The 16,612-nt window shown below is 40.9% G+C and overlaps 1 protein-coding gene across 2 annotated transcripts in view; it reads left to right on the top strand.

Moving 5' to 3' along the window:
• The window catches only part of NEK9 (NIMA related kinase 9), a 34,712-nt gene that overhangs the window by 12,096 nt on the left and 6,004 nt on the right, over positions 1-16,612 (top strand). The window contains exons 9-20 of one of the 2 annotated variants that reach the window (XM_019733565.3): positions 539-589; positions 1,047-1,239; positions 2,869-3,013; positions 3,883-4,083; positions 4,273-4,319; positions 5,516-5,671; positions 6,760-6,868; positions 7,400-7,561; positions 10,660-10,830; positions 11,608-11,667; positions 14,063-14,265; positions 15,357-15,506. In XM_019733565.3, the coding sequence (XP_019589124.2) occupies positions 539-589; positions 1,047-1,239; positions 2,869-3,013; positions 3,883-4,083; positions 4,273-4,319; positions 5,516-5,671; positions 6,760-6,868; positions 7,400-7,561; positions 10,660-10,830; positions 11,608-11,667; positions 14,063-14,265; positions 15,357-15,506 (1,648 nt within the window). Of the gene's footprint in view, positions 1-538; positions 590-1,046; positions 1,240-2,868; positions 3,014-3,882; positions 4,084-4,272; positions 4,320-5,515; positions 5,672-6,759; positions 6,869-7,399; positions 7,562-10,659; positions 10,831-11,607; positions 11,668-14,062; positions 14,266-15,356; positions 15,519-16,612 lie in introns of both variants that reach the window. The other variant, XM_019733564.3, reaches the window with a different exon arrangement.

Genomic DNA, 16,612 nt, shown 5'->3' with positions numbered 1-16,612 from the left:
GGAGAGTGGGTATAAAGGGCATTGTATAGGTAGGATCTGTAAAACGTGAATATTGAAGCAAGAGAGAGAACTGAGTCAGAGATGACTGGGGTTTCTAGCCTCGCTCACTGGGAGACTGGAGGGTGGCAGTTACAGAAATAGGAGAGTCAGGAAGAAAAGCTGTATGGGAGAAAGACAATGAGCGGAGATTTAGAGATGCTGAGTTTGGAGAGTCAGTGGGCAGACTAGATGGAGATGTTGCGAGGAACTCTAGAAAGTGCGTCAGAGGTCCTCACGGTTCTCTGTTCCAGCCTGGGACATTTCTTGGCGATAGAAAGCAAATGGCCCCAAACTGCTGGCCCCCTTGTATTTAATGAATTGTCTAAAGCCAGGCCTATATAACTGTTTGAGTTGTACTGAGATACTTTCCTTAAGATATTATAATGTTGTAGGAGGCATATGGTTTATAGAGGATTAAATCTGTGAAATGTATTAAACAGACACTGGTGCAATGTAGGAACCTATTATTTCGCTCATATCTTTGCCTTTCTTTTGGTAGAGAGATGGAGGAAAAAGTCACACTGCTTAATGCACCTACAAAGAGACCAAGGTATGCTCAAGAGACTCTTGAAAAGTAATATGTCTTAAATTACCACCAGGGGATCTTTCTTTGTTGGGTCTGTGCATTGTTTGATCCCAGTAATTAGCCTTTGGCATCCTTTCAGAAGCCAACGTCTGCGTAAATGTCAGATAGTCTTTTCCGAGAAAAAGAAAGCTGTAATTTCACCCTCGTGCTAAAGTGGACATCATCACTATGATGGATGGTGAAAAGTTGAAAAGTGTAGGTGTTATGGACCAGACTGGAATCTGATCTGGCTGCGCTGTGATGAAGCCCTGAGGCAGGCATTGCGAAGCCTGCTATGATAGAGGGTTGAAATAAGTTGTCGAGAAAGAACATACTTTCTCATACCATAATTGGCAGTTCTTCTCAGGGAAAAGACTGGAAGCATTTTTCTTTGGTGCAGTTTTGATGTTAAATGTGTCTTTGTTCTGGGGGTTGTTGGCAGGTCAAGCACAGTGACTGAAGCACCCATTGCCGTGGTAACATCACGAACCAGTGAAGTGTATGTTTGGGGTGGTGGGAAATCCACTCCCCAGAAACTGGATGTCATCAAGAGTGGCTGTAGTGCCCGGCAGGTGTGTGCAGGGAATACCCACTTTGCTGTGGTCACAGTGGAGAAGGAACTGTACACCTGGGTGGTAAGTGAAAGCTAAGTACTTTAGAACAGTGACGTAAGTGTAATTGTTTATTGGGCCCTGGATGTCTAAGTATTTTGTCAGCTGAGCATGTGCTACGGCAGTGGGAGCGGGGGTGACGGAATGAATGTAAGCTCTTTTGAGAGAGTGATTTTGTTGTTTGTTTAGAATTCACTGATGTGTGCCCAAAGCCTGGTACTTATTAGGTCTCTTGTAAATGTTTTTTGAATAAATGAATGAACAGGAGAGGGACAGAATTAAAAGGGCGCTAAGTTTGGACTCAGGAGACTAGACTCTCTGGTTTATGGCTCGGTGATTTCAGAAAGTCACTTAATTAGTCTGTTCTGTTACCATGAGGTTCAGAGCAACTAGTGTCTGTGAAATAGCTTTCCAAACAAATGAAGCAGTGTACCATGTCAAGAAAATGCCAAGACCTCCATCAGTGTTTGAAGGTGGCTAGGTATATCTTGAGTAGGATATTCCTTTGTTCCCCTCTAGATTCCACCCTATCCCTCGTCGTCTTGAACAGATACCTGTATTTGCTGTCTATTTCATCTCCCACTCATTTCTTATTCACATACAGTGCAGCTTCCATCCCTGCTATTCCATTGAAACTACTCTTGACAAAATGACCTATAAATTGTGGAAACTAAGATGCTTTTTACAAGCAAGTTCTTACCTTGCTTGATCTCCCAGCAGCATTTGATACAGTTGACCACTCCCTCCTTGCTGAAGCTCTGTCTTCCCTTGGCTTTCCTCCTGTTTCTTCAACTGTGCCTTCTCAGGCTTGTTTTAGGCTGCTTTTCCTTTACCTGACCTTGTCTTAGGCCCTTGGTTTTCACTCTTCCTCCTCTTCCTGAGGGAGCTCATTTTTTCCAGTAATTTCAGAAAACTGCTCCATGAGGACAGGCTTTATTTTATCCCCAGTGTATGATAGAGTAGAAAACCTCAATTGATGATTGAAAGAATGAATGGATGGCTTGGCCTCTATTGTACAGTGTTCCCTTGTTATTTCCTAAAATACTGTCCCTTAAGGAACTGGCGCCTGGGTGGGCTGCCAGACATAGGGTGAAATGAGTGCCTAAAAACCATTTATATAAGGACTTACAGTTGAGTTACTGAATGAAAAGAAAGACTTACCTCTATAAATTGTTGGAAAGTCATTTAGGACTGTTCTCAGTGCTATATAGCAGCCTCTTTGAGGTAGCCAGATTCTTTATAACTGTTCCATATTTCTGGGCAACTGTTACCAAAATTTGTAAAACATCTAGTGAAGATTCCAAGAGACTGTACTCCTGCAGAAAATAAATTAGCCTATATAAAGAATTTTTTTTTTTCACCATCACCCATAATTAAATGGTTTACCTTAGACTTGAAGGAGAAAGAAAAATTGGAACTATGTCCTTTTGAGGCATGATGGATATCAATCTGGATACTTTTTAAATCTTTACCTGTTGGCAGGGGTTTTATACTACCTGTCATCAAAAAGTTTAATTCCCTTACCCATTGTTTTTTTCATTTCTAAATTTCCAGCTGATTTTTTTCCTACTGTTTTCCTTAATGAGAAGTTATAATGATGATTAGCTTCTGGCATGAAAAGTTAAAACTTCACAAGATCTCTTTATTTCACAGAACATGCAAGGGGGCACTAAACTCCATGGTCAGCTGGGCCATGGAGACAAAGCCTCCTACCGACAGCCAAAGCATGTGGAGAAGCTGCAAGGCAAAGCTATCCATCAGGTGTCGTGTGGTGATGATTTCACTGTCTGTGTGACAGGTAAGCCGTCAGCAGAGAGCATCCAAATGTATTGAATGTGGGGTATTGTACTTAATATTGTGCAGTTTTACTTGGGATTTTACAATAAAAAACAGTATTCAAAGAACCAAAGACAATGATCAGATATGCACATTAATAACAACAATTTGCTAGAGTATTAGGGGGTGATGAGCAAGGAGAAGGCAGGTTGATAACAGAGAAGAGGTGGGATCAGGAAAAATGTGTTGTATATATCCCAGGTGTGGGGAAAAATAACCTCACCACCTAGTCAAGTATGGATAACACTAAATCAGGAATCAAGAGCTAAAATTTAGTTTTGGTCTGAACATTACTCACTTTCTGATGCCTTAGTACTTCTCTTTTTCTCTATACAATAGAGATGGCCCCAGTAAAAGTGTAAGCCTTTCTAACATGTTAATACCGTGTTTCCCCGAAAATAAGACCTAACCGGAAAATAAGCCACAGCATGATAGCATGATTTTTCAGGATGCTTGTAATATAAAATAAGCCCTAATGTGTTTTTTGGAGCAAGAATTAATATAAGACCCGGTCTTATTTTTGGGGAAATACGGTAGGGCTTATTTTAAATTATGAGCATCCTGAAAAATCATGCTAGGGCTTCTTTTCTGGTTAGGTCTTATTTTCGGGGAAACACAGGTACTACCACTTTTTAAAAAACTTATTAACAGTACGCACGAACCCCTAAATGCGAACAGCTCTAGACCTGCACAGTCTCTCCTCTGGAGACCCCTGGTGTAATCATCTCAGAGGAGATCTTTGCCGGAGGGCGTCCTCATTCCAGTCCTGCCTCGCTTTCTGATTGGATGAAACAAGTCATTCCTTTGATGGGGTCTGCTTTCCTTTTGCAGATGAGGGTCAGCTTTATGCCTTTGGATCTGATTATTATGGCTGCATGGGGGTGGACAAGGTTGCCGGCCCTGAAGTACTAGAACCCATGCAGCTGAACTTCTTCCTGACCAGTCCCGTGGAGCAGGTCTCCTGTGGAGATAATCATGTGGTGGTTTTGACACGAAACAAAGAAGTCTATTCTTGGGGCTGTGGCGAATATGGTAGGTGCAGTCCTGTCTCGGTCCGCGTGTTCCCTGGCACACAACCTGCCTTCAAGTGCGTGTGCATCTAAACACGTCATGCAGCCTCTCCTTGCGAAGTGTTAATTCAGTACAAGAGAATCTTATAGAATGTTTTCATTGGGAAGAAGATCCTCATTTTAATGATTTCCTTTCTTATGTGTGTCCCAGGAAGACTGGGTTTGGATTCAGAAGAGGATTATTATACACCACAAAAGGTAAAATTAGAAGCAACTTCTTCCTAAAGACTATCTAGGTCATGTAGACTCCAGTAATATGTCTTCTTTCCCTGACTCCTCATTTCAAGGCGTTTGTTTCAGAAATATTTCCTATGTGGGACATTGACAATCCAGGATTCCTGTTTCAGCACTTGTCATCTGACTAAATCATAAAAAGTTGAGAAAGGATACAGCCACTGTGAACACTGGAGTCACATCTTACTTGGGGATGAGAGCTAAAATCAGCTAGTACAGTGTAAAAGTCCCATCGAACTAAAACACCCTGGAAAATTCTTTGGAAAGATACTGAAAAGCAATATACTACCTCTTAACCCAACACAGCCATTTTCCCCTCCTGTTTCTACAGGTGTACACCATATGAAATAGTTTGTATTTAGGGATCATGTATGAAACATAATAGCTAATTACTCTCATCACTGTGAGAGCTGGCACTGCAGGAGCTGGCACAGAAGCTGAAACCAGCTGAGGGAAGAGCACAGTCACATCTCTCACGCCCACCGTAGGGTACAGGCTTGCCCACTTGAAGGTTGACTGTAACTGACTATACCATTCTCTGTTAACAATGTTTATTTACATTTAAAAAAATTAAATATTTATGGGACCATTCTCAATGGGATTCCTGGCTATTCCTGTTCTCCTGAAAAGGCTGTAGTAGAAACTTTGAGGTTTGAGTTTTCAGGTATGCATCACATTCCCCCATCATTCTCTGGCCCTGTCTAGTTAGCTGCAGAGGGACATGAGCATCGGGAAGTCCTGGCTGGTACCTCAGTACTCTGTCACCTCACTTATAGTACGACCAGACTGGGACCCCACAGGACTACTGAGTTTCTTTTGTAATTGTCCCGGGGCCTTCTAGCTGAGGACAAAATCAGCGATGGAGTGAAGCTTCTCCTTTCCCAGTGTTATCTGAGGAGTTCTGAGTAGGACCTATTGTAAAAGAAACTTGGACCTGACTTATCTGTTTCGCCGACCTGGAATGGCTTTTTACTTTATTATAAAACTTGAGCTTCCTCTTGAAAACAGCGGCCTCTAAGCTATTGTGCGAATCTGAAGCAAATAAAGCAACCTTTACTTCCCTGTAGTCATTCTACTAAATGTAGGATGTCACTTTTGAAAGGATCTGAAGGTTTTTTCCTAATAGAGGTTATGTGTGGGGGATTTTTGTTTTCTTACAGGTGGATGTTCCCAAGGCCTTGATTATTGTTGCAGTTCAGTGTGGTTGTGATGGGACATTTCTGCTGACCCAGTCCGGCAAAGTACTGGCCTGTGGACTCAATGAGTTCAACAAACTGGGTCTGAATCAGTGCATGTCTGGCATCATCAACCATGAAGTGAGTACCTCCTTTGGTGTCCTAACCGCATTGTCAGAACTTCTTTGGGAATGCGATTACTGGTTAGTGACTGTGCAATTTGACTTAAGAATAAGGTGAGGATCTCACAGACATTATGTTCAGCAAAAGAAGCCAGCCACAAGAGTACATACTATATAATTCCAATTATATGAAGTTTAAGAGCAAGCTTTTAACTTACAATGTCAGAAGTTAACATAGTGGTTACTTCTGAGAGGAGAGGCATAGGTATTAACAGAAGTGGTGGGAGATGGATTCTAGGATGATAGGAATGGGGTGTGGGAAGTAGTTTTATATGCATACAGAAAAATGTATCAAAAATGCATACCAAAAAAAGCTATGCAATATTTTACAGTATGTTATACTTCAATAAATAAATTGACTACAAAGGATCAAGTAATAGAATTCAGGCTGTATCTTATCACTGAACTAGGTACAAGAAAATCAACATAAAAAGAAACACCTTTCCATGCATCACCTCCCTGGAGAATTTTTCAGGTTTATTCCTCCTAAATCACTGATCCTGTACGTGTTTATTAAATGTAATTACCATTCACCTCTTACAAGGATGTCATGAAATTCACCACCATTGTTAAGTCTTAGTCTTCTCTTAGTGTTAGTATGATGAGTTTTTATCATTTTTTTAAAGAATCAAATTAAGAGACAAGTTCCCTAACTCAATGGAAAACATAATTAATTTTTAAAGCACTCTGAAGTAGTGATTCTCAAATGGGAGAGTACAAATTCGGAGCATGTTTGGGAAGGGTGTCTGTGTGGTTTGAAAAGGCATTTTCAAAATTACCTTTATAGTAGTCCTCCCTTATCCACAGTTTTGCTTCCCGAAGTTTTGGTTACCCAGTCAACCTCGGTCCAAAAATATTAAATGGAAAATTCCAGAAATAAACAGTTCATAAATTTTAAATTGCGTACTGTTTTGAGTAGCATGATGAAATCTCAAGTTTTTCCACAATTTGTTTGAAAGGCCTTTGGTCACCATGATAACATTCTGGACCTGTTACCCCTCCATTTTTTATCTCATGAGTCCCCACTTTTGTTTTACCTTGTCTTAGGCATATCACGAAGTTACCTACACGACCTCCTTTACCTTGGCCAAACAGTTGTCCTTTTATAAGATCCGTACAATTGCCCCAGGCAAGACTCACACAGCTGCTATTGATGGTGAGTAGACGTACGTACAATCGTATGCACAGGGTCTTAGTGGTTCAGGCTCCTTTTCCTATCAAGTATTAACTTTTCTTAACAGTATATACGTTATCCTCATTTACCCCTAGTACCCAGTGTGATCTTATTAACAAATTAAGGCATTCGAGTAAGTGTTTTGTGGATAATCATTATAAATGCATGATCAATACATGCCTTAATGAGAATGCCACACCTGTAATTCCATGCAACTATTGTCTCTAATTAGCACGTCTGTAAGTTTTCTAAGTTAGGTAGTACCCATTTTCTATATTTAAATACGGTAGTAGAAAGAAAATACAATATTGAGTCACTTCCTGACTCTAATTGGTCTCAGTCTTAGATACCGTAGCTGCCCTATAGCCAGGCTCGTGTGGCTAGCTTCGTGTTTCTATACATGTATGCCCTCTCACAGCCAGAAATTACTTCATGGAACTCTGCATTGGCTGCGTTTTCCCTCGGTTCCATGACCCATTTGTGCCTGGTTATTTGTTTTTGCTTTTCTCTCAGAGCGAGGCCGGCTGCTGACCTTTGGCTGCAATAAGTGTGGACAGCTAGGCATTGGGAATTATAAAAAGCGTCTAGGAATCAACCTGTTGGGGGGACCCCTCGGGGGAAAGCAAGTGATCAGGGTCTCCTGCGGTGATGAGTTTACCATTGCTGCCACTGATGGTGAGTCCGTACCCATCCTTTCAGGCTTTCTGGGTGGATGGCTGTGTTTTCATTTTTGGTTGGGAAAGAGGTGGACCTATTACTTGTGTAGCTGGATCATATGTTTATCTTTTTCTTTGTATTAAATTGGTGGCTCGTTGTGCATATGGAGCTTCATTAACTTTTCATGTATCTAACATGGTGATTGTTTTAAAAAAGTCAGATTTCTAGATAATGGCAGGTTAATATTCTACGTCCTAACTTTTTTGATTTTAACTTTTTTTTGTAAAATGTTTTAAGAATTACTACGTGTGTGCGTGCGTGTGTGCGTGCGTGTGTGCGTGCGTGTGTGTGTGTGTGTGTGTGTATACACATATATATACCTTGTTCAGCAGCACGTGGGTTTCAGTAAAAGTTGGCTAGGCGGCTGGAAAGGAGAACAACATGACTTAACCTTGCCCCTTGGTGGGGGTCAGCTGCACTGCAGTGATGCGCATGGAGACGGCTGAGGTGTGAAGGGCCGTGTCTCAGCCTTCTGAACTGGTCTAACCGAATTTTCTTCTCTTTCCTCTCATAGCTATTTCTTCTCCACAGCATCTTCTGCTCCCATCACGGCTTCTCTTCTTCACTGCCACTTCTGCTAGTCTACATTTCCTTCCCTCCTTCTTTTTTCTTTCTTTCTCTTTAGCACTCTCTTTCCTGTATCCCCTTCTGAACTTTTTTGATTTTTGTAGCTACTTCTTTCTTGTGACTGGTGAACAACAAATTATATTTCAGCTTATCTTTTGACTCATTTTAGCTCTTTTTAGTGTTGCTCATGCTCAGAGATGTCTTTGTTTTCTTTTGGTCTGTGCCTATTGTATACACACGAGGGATCTAGGGATGGTGCCAGATAAGTGAGCTGTCACCGTATTTAATTAAAAAATGAACCAGCTTTCAGAGTGGCACATTAACTTTCCCTCCTTGTCCCAAAACAAGGGATTTTAGGAAGTAAACTGTTTATATCAGACTAGACAAATGGAAATGTTACCTAGAAAGACAGAGTCATGATTTCACTGAGGACCAAATTTAGTGCAGCAAATTCAGTAGCACTTTCTGACAGGGCTCAAAGAGGTCCTGTTTCTTCAGTAGATCTGTGCACTTCATGAGTTACGCTTCAGAGTAAGGGATTATAAAGTTGGATTCTGTGGCTGGGCATAGAACCTTTTTTTTTTTTTAACTTCTATTTATTTTATATTTTTCCAAGACCCATCAGCTCCAAGTCAAGTAGTTGTTTCAGTCTAGTTGTGGAAGGCGCAGCTCACAGTGGCCCATGCGGGGATCGAACCGGCAACCTTGTTACGAGCACCACGCACTGTAACCAACTGAGCTAACCGGCAGCCCCAAGCATAGTACCTCTTGATAAATGTTCCTGTACTCCTCTGAACTGTACTTGGTCACCTCCTTCACACAGCAAACAGTGCCTGCTGTGCTCCTCTTTTAGGCTCTGGGAATATAGACGTGAGTCTCAGAAACCCGTCTCCTCAGGGAGCTCATAGTCTAGCAGGGTAGGGGAGACACACGTAAACAGACTAGTACAGGCAGGTAGATCAGGTGCCATGATGGCAGGATCCAGCTCCTCTAAGCCCTGGAAGGCCCAGAGCTCAATCCTTCTATCTCTCCACTGTCTCCCTTCATTCCTCACCTTAAATCCCCCCACACACTGATAGCTTTATTACCACCCTTCCTCTCCACACTCACATACTCCACAGCCCCACGACTCAGATGTCTAAACATAGGGTGGCTTTGTAGCCCAGTTTTCCCAGGTCAGTCCTGATTCATGCCTACTATCATCAATACCTTGTTTCCCCGAAAATAAGGCCTAGGGGGACCGACCGTCAGCTCTAATGCGTCTTTTGGAGCAAAAATTAATATAAGACCCGGTCTTATTTTACTATACTATACTATAATTAATATAATATAATACTGGGTCTTACATTAATTTTTGCTCCAAAAGATGCACTAGAGCTGATTGTCCAGCTAGGTGTCTTATTTGCAGGGAAACGTGGTAGCACCCCATTTTCATTTGAAAAATGTCCTCATTTGGATAAGAAGTTATAGGCATCTCAAATAAACTGACTGTATTCAAAATCAAACTTCTAATTTTCTACACAAACCTGTTCCACCGGCAGCCTTCCCATCTTAGTCGTGGTAGCTCCATACTACACCCCACATCCCACCCACCAGCAAACCTATTGATTGTCTTCAGAATATATCCAACTACTTCTCAGCATCTTCAGTACTATAACTGGTCTCCTTGCTTCCACCCGTGGTCCCCTGCAATTGATTCTCCTCATGGTCGCCTGAGGGGTTTTTAAAAATGCGTACCGCTCAGAACCTAATGGTTTCCTATCTCATTCAGTAATAACCAGTAATTACAATGGCCTGCAGAGCTCTACATGACCAGGACCCCAGCCACTTCCTGACCTCTTCTCTGACCACTGTCCCCTCTCTTACTTTGCCCAGCTCCAGGGGCCTTCTTCTTCCTTTTTTGTGATGCTCACGTTACCTACACAGGACCTGTGCACTTGACATTTCTTCTGCCTGGAAAGCTGTTCCCCTACATAGCCACGTGGCTCTCTCTCACTTCAGTCAGGTCTCTCTCTGCCAAGTGTCAACAAGTATTTCTCTGACTTCCCTATCTAAAATAATAATACCCCACTATTATTTTTTATTTCCACTTACTTTTCTATACCATTTATCTTCCTTTCTAGCACTTATTACTACCTGTAATACTATTTTTTATTTATCAATCTTCCCACGTTAGAATGTCAGTTCTAAAAGGGCAGTGACTGTTTTGTTCACTGCTCTGTCCCCAGCACCTCAAGCAGTGCCTGTCATGAAGTAGATGCCCCAGAAATATTTGAATGACCAAAAAAAGTTGTTGAATGAGTGAATGAATAAATGAATGGATGGCAGTATGTAGGAGCGGTGGTCACTTTTATCTGGGTGGCATAACAGCTTTTGCTTATTTTGTACATAGTAGGAAATCTTTCTAGCTCTAGGGCATAAAGATGGGGAACCCAAAGAGTTGGGAAGCAGTGTTCTGTTAAACTGTCTGCTGTTTAATTTTTCTCTAGATAATCACATATTTGCCTGGGGCAATGGCGGTAATGGTCGCCTGGCAATGACGCCCACAGAGAGACCTCATGGCTCTGATATCTGTACCTCATGGCCTCGGCCTATTTTTGGATCTCTGCATTACGTTCCAGACCTATCTTGCCGTGGCTGGCACACCATTCTCATTGTTGGTAAGGGTTTCATATCTGTGGGTTGGGGTGGCTTTGACAGAGGATAGACCCACACCTAAGGTACTGAATGGCCATATTCTTGGAAACAGAAGTGTCCTGAAGAAAAGAGGTTATTTCTGTAAGTCTTAACAATGTCAGTGATGCCAGCTTAGTGAGAGGAACAAAACATTGTCACTTCCTGAGCTTTGTCATTTTCTACCTCTTCACCATTTTTAAAATAACTTAGGACTCTTCCCCCTTGCCAGAAATTTATAACTTCTGGTGCTCTACTAATTTTACTGTCTGTGTTCATGCTGTTGTGAGAAACATTTAGTATACCTTTAACAAGAAACTAAATCATAACTGCTTTCTGCATAAAGATGACTTTGTTTTGAACTAAATTATAAAGGCCTGTGTGGGGTTTGCAAGTCCATTCTTTTGGATCAGTGGTTCACAACCTTAGCTGCACATTAGATTCCCCTGAGCAGCTTTTAGCAATCCCACTGTCCTGACCAATTCAATCAGAATTTATGGAGTAGGACCTAGGCACTGTTACTTCCTAAAGCTTCCCAGGCGATTCCAAAGAACAGTTAAGGTGGAGAATTGCTATTTTACATAGTGAATATTGTGAGAGTAGCTAAGGGTCCTTGGCTTATGACACTAATACCTAAAACAGTAAGTAATTTATCTGGAGTGAGGAATAGCGGTTATCTCCTAGATTAACTCCCTATCCTAGTCTCCTCACTTTGCCTGCCTATAGCTGTGTGTAATGCTTACCTACTGAATATTTTTCCTCAGAGAAAGTGTTGAATTCTAAGACCATCCGTTCCAACAGCAGTGGCTTATCCATTGGAACTGGTAAGTAGCAATGTCGCAGATACCGATAGTTTTGTGAGGTATGGGTCTTTGGGTTAGATTCTGTGCAGTCTCCAAAAAAAAAAAAAAAGGAAAAGAAAGAAATATGAAATATCTTTGGGAAATGAGGAATACAGTGATCATCAGAGGGAGGATCATATTTTTGGTGGATTTCACAATAAGTTACGACTTTTACATTGTGGTCAGAGGGAGAGTACATTTTTGCCATCAAGCATATGGAAGTAATTAAGTGGCTTGCAATGGGACTTATGTATTGTTCTTTTCCTTGCTATGTTAGGGACTATGGATTCTGTCCACCCTGTACTTCCATGGTATTCCCAGGGTATTTCAGTCTATGGAAATAGTTCTTCAAAACAGGCCCTCAGGATTAAAAGTTGGTTAAACTTTCAAGTGGTTAAGAAAATCAACCCAAGGCTCTCTGATAATTTTCCTTTGGCTGCTTGCTTCATGGTGCTGTTACTTGGGACCATGCCAGGAAATTGAATCTGTGTTCCTTTTTGGTTTTCCATTTGCTAGAGTACCTGTGGTCTGATGTCTCAGAACCTGGATTCTGATATTTTGTGGAATCAAAACAGATAAAGACCCAGAATAAAAGCAAATTAATCCTCCAAAAAGAAATAGTTGAAAATCTGATCTAGACTTGTTGAACTTTAGTTTACATGCTCACACACATCATACCTCTTACTGGTTTCCTTTCGTAATCCATTGCTGAGCATCTATTTGTGCATATTAATATCTGTCACAAATGATAAAATATCTTTTTGCTAGGTATAGTTGTTCTACTAGACCTTTGTTTTGTTGGAACAGTATTTAAAGGAAAAAATAAGATTAAAGCTTACATCCATTGGCTAGAAAATGTAAACTCCATAGGGGCAAGGATTTTTGTCTTTTATTCATTGATTTTATCCACATTACCTAGAAGAATACCCGGCAAATAGTAAACGCTCAATAATTATTTGTTAGTTGAATGTGTTATAACCATCCAATGGAATATTATACAAGTGTGAAAATGAACATCTACAAATATTTCCATAATGTGAAATGTAAAAGGCAAGTTGCAATAGACTACATGCCTCTTTATAAAGTTCAGAACCCAGCAAAATAAACAATATATTGCTTAAGGGTACATAAATATGTGATAAAGCTCTTTTTTAAAAAAAAAGAAAAAAAAGAAATGGTGAATACAAAATTAAACAGTGGTTAGTTACATCTGAGTAGGAGGCCAGAGAAGGAAGGAATTCATAGGACAGATAGAGCGATATAGGTAATATTCTAGTTCAGTACTGTCCCGTAGATCTTTCTGCAACAATGGAAATGTTCTGTATCTGTGCTGTCCAATATGATAACCACTAGCCACATGTGGCTATTGAGTACTTGAAAAGTGGCTACTGTGGCTAAAGAACTGAATTTTTAAATTTTGTTTAGAAAGCCATATATGACTGGCAACTACCATATTGGAAAGTACAATTCTAGTTCTTCAAGTAGTAGATTCATGTATGTTTATTTTGTTAGGCATCAAAACTTACACGTGTTAAAAACAGTCTTATATTTATCTCAGATATAACATAATTTTTAAAAGCCATTTAAAACCAAAAGCAAGCTTCGGAGCTTACTTTGGCACTATAGTTGTGCTGCTTCTGTAGGATGGCATTGCACCATCCATCCTTAAGCCAGTATAGCTGGTGATCATAAACAGTTCTTTACGTTTAACTTTAGAAAGAATATACCATACAAATTTTTTTTTTTTTTTTTAGCTTTGGCAAATATTCACTTTTTCTTTGGCCCATATTAAAATTCAGTTTCATTTATGACAACACATCAGCTAGTCTTCATTAAGGTAACTTGGAATATACTGCATGATATGAAACAACCAGGCATATTTTTAAAATTCTTACAAATAGTCATCAAAGAATTTAATGAATTGAATGGTTGAAGACTTCTCCATTTAAATGTTTCCCCAGAAAGGGAGTTAGTGGTGTGTTTGTCTGGCAACTTGAAGTGGTGTTCGGCTCAAACGTGAAGGAGCCTTGTATATAAAATGAACCTCTGTGGAGGAGTCTGTATGTGTCTGAAAGGACGGGTGCTAGGTTTGGTGAGCTGTGGTTGTGGTGATTGTTCACTTATGCTTTAGAACATTGATCATTTTCTATGAACACAGGGATAAGCAAGTTTGGAAAGTAAAAGCGAATTACCATGAAGATGCTGACCTACAATACCTGGTGTAAAAACTAAAATTTAGTCCCCAATATCCGACTTACACTGTTGCTGATCCACTTCATGCAACAATAGGAACCTGTCCAAGGGTCAGTGAGGCTGTAAGATGGTGACTCCTGGCTGCATAGCAAAGCTCTGTGTTTCTGTGTTGTGTAACTCTCAGCGGTCCAGAGCTCCAGCCCGGGTGGCGGTGGAGGCGGGGCAGAGGAGGAGGACAGTCATCAGGGATCTGAAACTCCCGACCCAAGTGGAGGCTTCAGAGGAACGATGGAGGCAGACCGTGGAATGGAAGGTTTGGTCAGCCCCACGGAGGCCCTGGGCATCAGCAGTGGGGCCAGCAGCTCCTGTCCTGGCTGGCTTCGAAAGGTAATTCCTTCAGTAGAGGTTCCTTAGATAAAGTATCCGGCCCTGTGCAGGGACTAGAAAGCAGTTGTCAGAACCGTAGTGTCCTATGTCCTAGTCCCAAGTTTGGCAACAGGCATCTAACTTCTGATGTCTACCTGGAACAGAATCACCAAATCTAACTCTTTTTTCTTCCTGACAAGAAGAGATACAGAATGTTCTCATACCTGTATTACTTAAATGAATGTAAATTAATACAGCCTTCCTTGACAGTTTTTGTAAAGCATGTGTGCAAAGATTAAGCTTACAGATTTTTGCAGTGTTTTGTAGAAGTGGCATGTTGGGGCAATTGGAATGTCTTACAATAGAGAAATGGATTATGAGAGTTGAAATGCAGAGAGTTAAAAAGGCTGGAGTATATTGAGTTACATAGAAAGTTGGTTATAGCATATGGTTATGCAGAAAAGGATGGACTATCTGTGCAGTACGGTCCCATTCTTCTAGAAAACACGGAATGCATAGAAGACTAACTGTGGAGACTATTGATCATTGTATCTGGTTATCTATGAGTGATGGAATCGATAGTGATTTTTATCCACCTTTGCCCATCTGTGTTTTCTCATTTTCTATAGTGCACATTTATAGTTTGTGAAATTTTAAATTTTATTGTCAAAAAAAGAATATAGATTTATAGCTCCCTATGTAACAACTTGATAACTAAACTTGATAGCTATCTAGGAGTATGAATGGAGGAAGCAGCAAGGCCAGCTGTCTAAAACGTCAGCCTCAGCCTTCAGAAGCCTGGCAGCTGGCCTTGCTAACATCAACGTAAAGCGCCCCAACTCGTGGAATAGCCTATAATAATAAGTGTGTTGGGGAAACATGCCAGACACTCCAAACTCTGTTCTTGAATTTGAATTCATATCACTGTAACTCTTCCGAAAGAGGGATGGCAGGCTGTGGACAGGTAGGGTGAGTTATGTTGTAAACACAACTGTCCTGCTCCACTAGAGGGTGCTGATGTCACGACAGAGTGAAAGCTGTAGGAAGAACGGGATTTGGGAGAAATTAAATGGCTCAAACAGAACTGATGAGATTCTTTCTCTTGAACACAGGAGCTGGAAAATGCAGAATTCATCCCCATGCCTGATAGCCCATCTCCCCTAAGTGCAGTTTTTTCAGAATCTGAGAAAGATACCCTGCCCTATGAAGAGCTACAAGGACTCAAAGTGGCCTCCGAAGCGCCTTCGGAACACAAGCCCCCAGTAAGAGCCTGGGTAACTGAGCTTTTTGCCTTTGAATCACAACTAGGTAAACAGTGGCTACAAACTGCCCAGTTCTCTTGGCCTCACTGTCTCCTCTAGCTTCACTGGTCTCCTAGCTGCCCTGTATCAGTTCATTATACTGTCTATTCAGTAGTGCTTAACGCTTCTACTAGGGGATCAACTGACTTGTCCTGGAAAAGTGTTTACCCTTTCACATTTCTGACAGGCTGGCACCTTTCTACCCCAGAGGGCTGTCTTTCTTTTATATCTGCCTCAGAAATTCCAAAATTCAAATCCAGCTTTTCATGACACTGCTAGGGTGGGTTGGGGGCTCTAAATATAAGAAATAATGCTTGTAGTCTGTCTAGTAAGGGAGCAACAGTGTATACCTAACCTTGATAGAAATCAAACGTAAATACCTCAATAAAACTAAACCAGGGGTCATCAAACTTTGTTCTATAAAGGGCCACTTGGTAATTATTTCAGCCTTTGTGGACCATACAGTCTCTTTTGCAGCTACACACTTTGACATTGTACCACAAAAGAAGCCATAGATAATACATAATGAATGAGCATGCTTGTGTTCCAATAAAACTTTATTTACAAAAACAAGTAGTAGGCCTGATTTGACCTATAGACTGTCTTATGCTGACCCTTGCTATAAACAAAGTATAATAGAAAAAGAAAAATTCAGACTAGGAAAATTGAAAAGCTTCCCAGACGAGGTAATAAAACCTTTGAAACTTCAAGGTGGACCTTTTAATTCCTCTGTCAGTTAGCCTTCTTGAATTGTTTTGGCGATCCTGTTTACTGAACACTTCTCAAATCTCTTCCAAAGTGTGATCCACCACATTTCATGAATATTGACCCTTTGGGTCCGTGTCCTCACTGTGATCAGAAAGACATGTTCCAAACTAAATCATGCTTTCCCCCACTTCAGCATTTTAAATGGGAAGATATCAGTATACTTTAAGCTTTTTCACAAAGTCTTCCAAAATAGATGATCTTTTACCTTAGATCACAGACTGAGGCACTGAGATTTTTCTTGTCCTGTTTTCTTAGAGCCAGCTGCCCTTGTAATCCTGGTAGTTTCCTGTTTCTCTTGC

Source organism: Rhinolophus sinicus, chromosome 3 (assembly GCF_057876585.1).
Source record: "Rhinolophus sinicus isolate RSI-liver-muscle chromosome 3, RSI-T2T, whole genome shotgun sequence".
NCBI lineage: Eukaryota > Metazoa > Chordata > Mammalia > Chiroptera > Rhinolophidae > Rhinolophus > Rhinolophus sinicus.
This window is presented reverse-complemented; position numbering and strand designations above follow the sequence as displayed.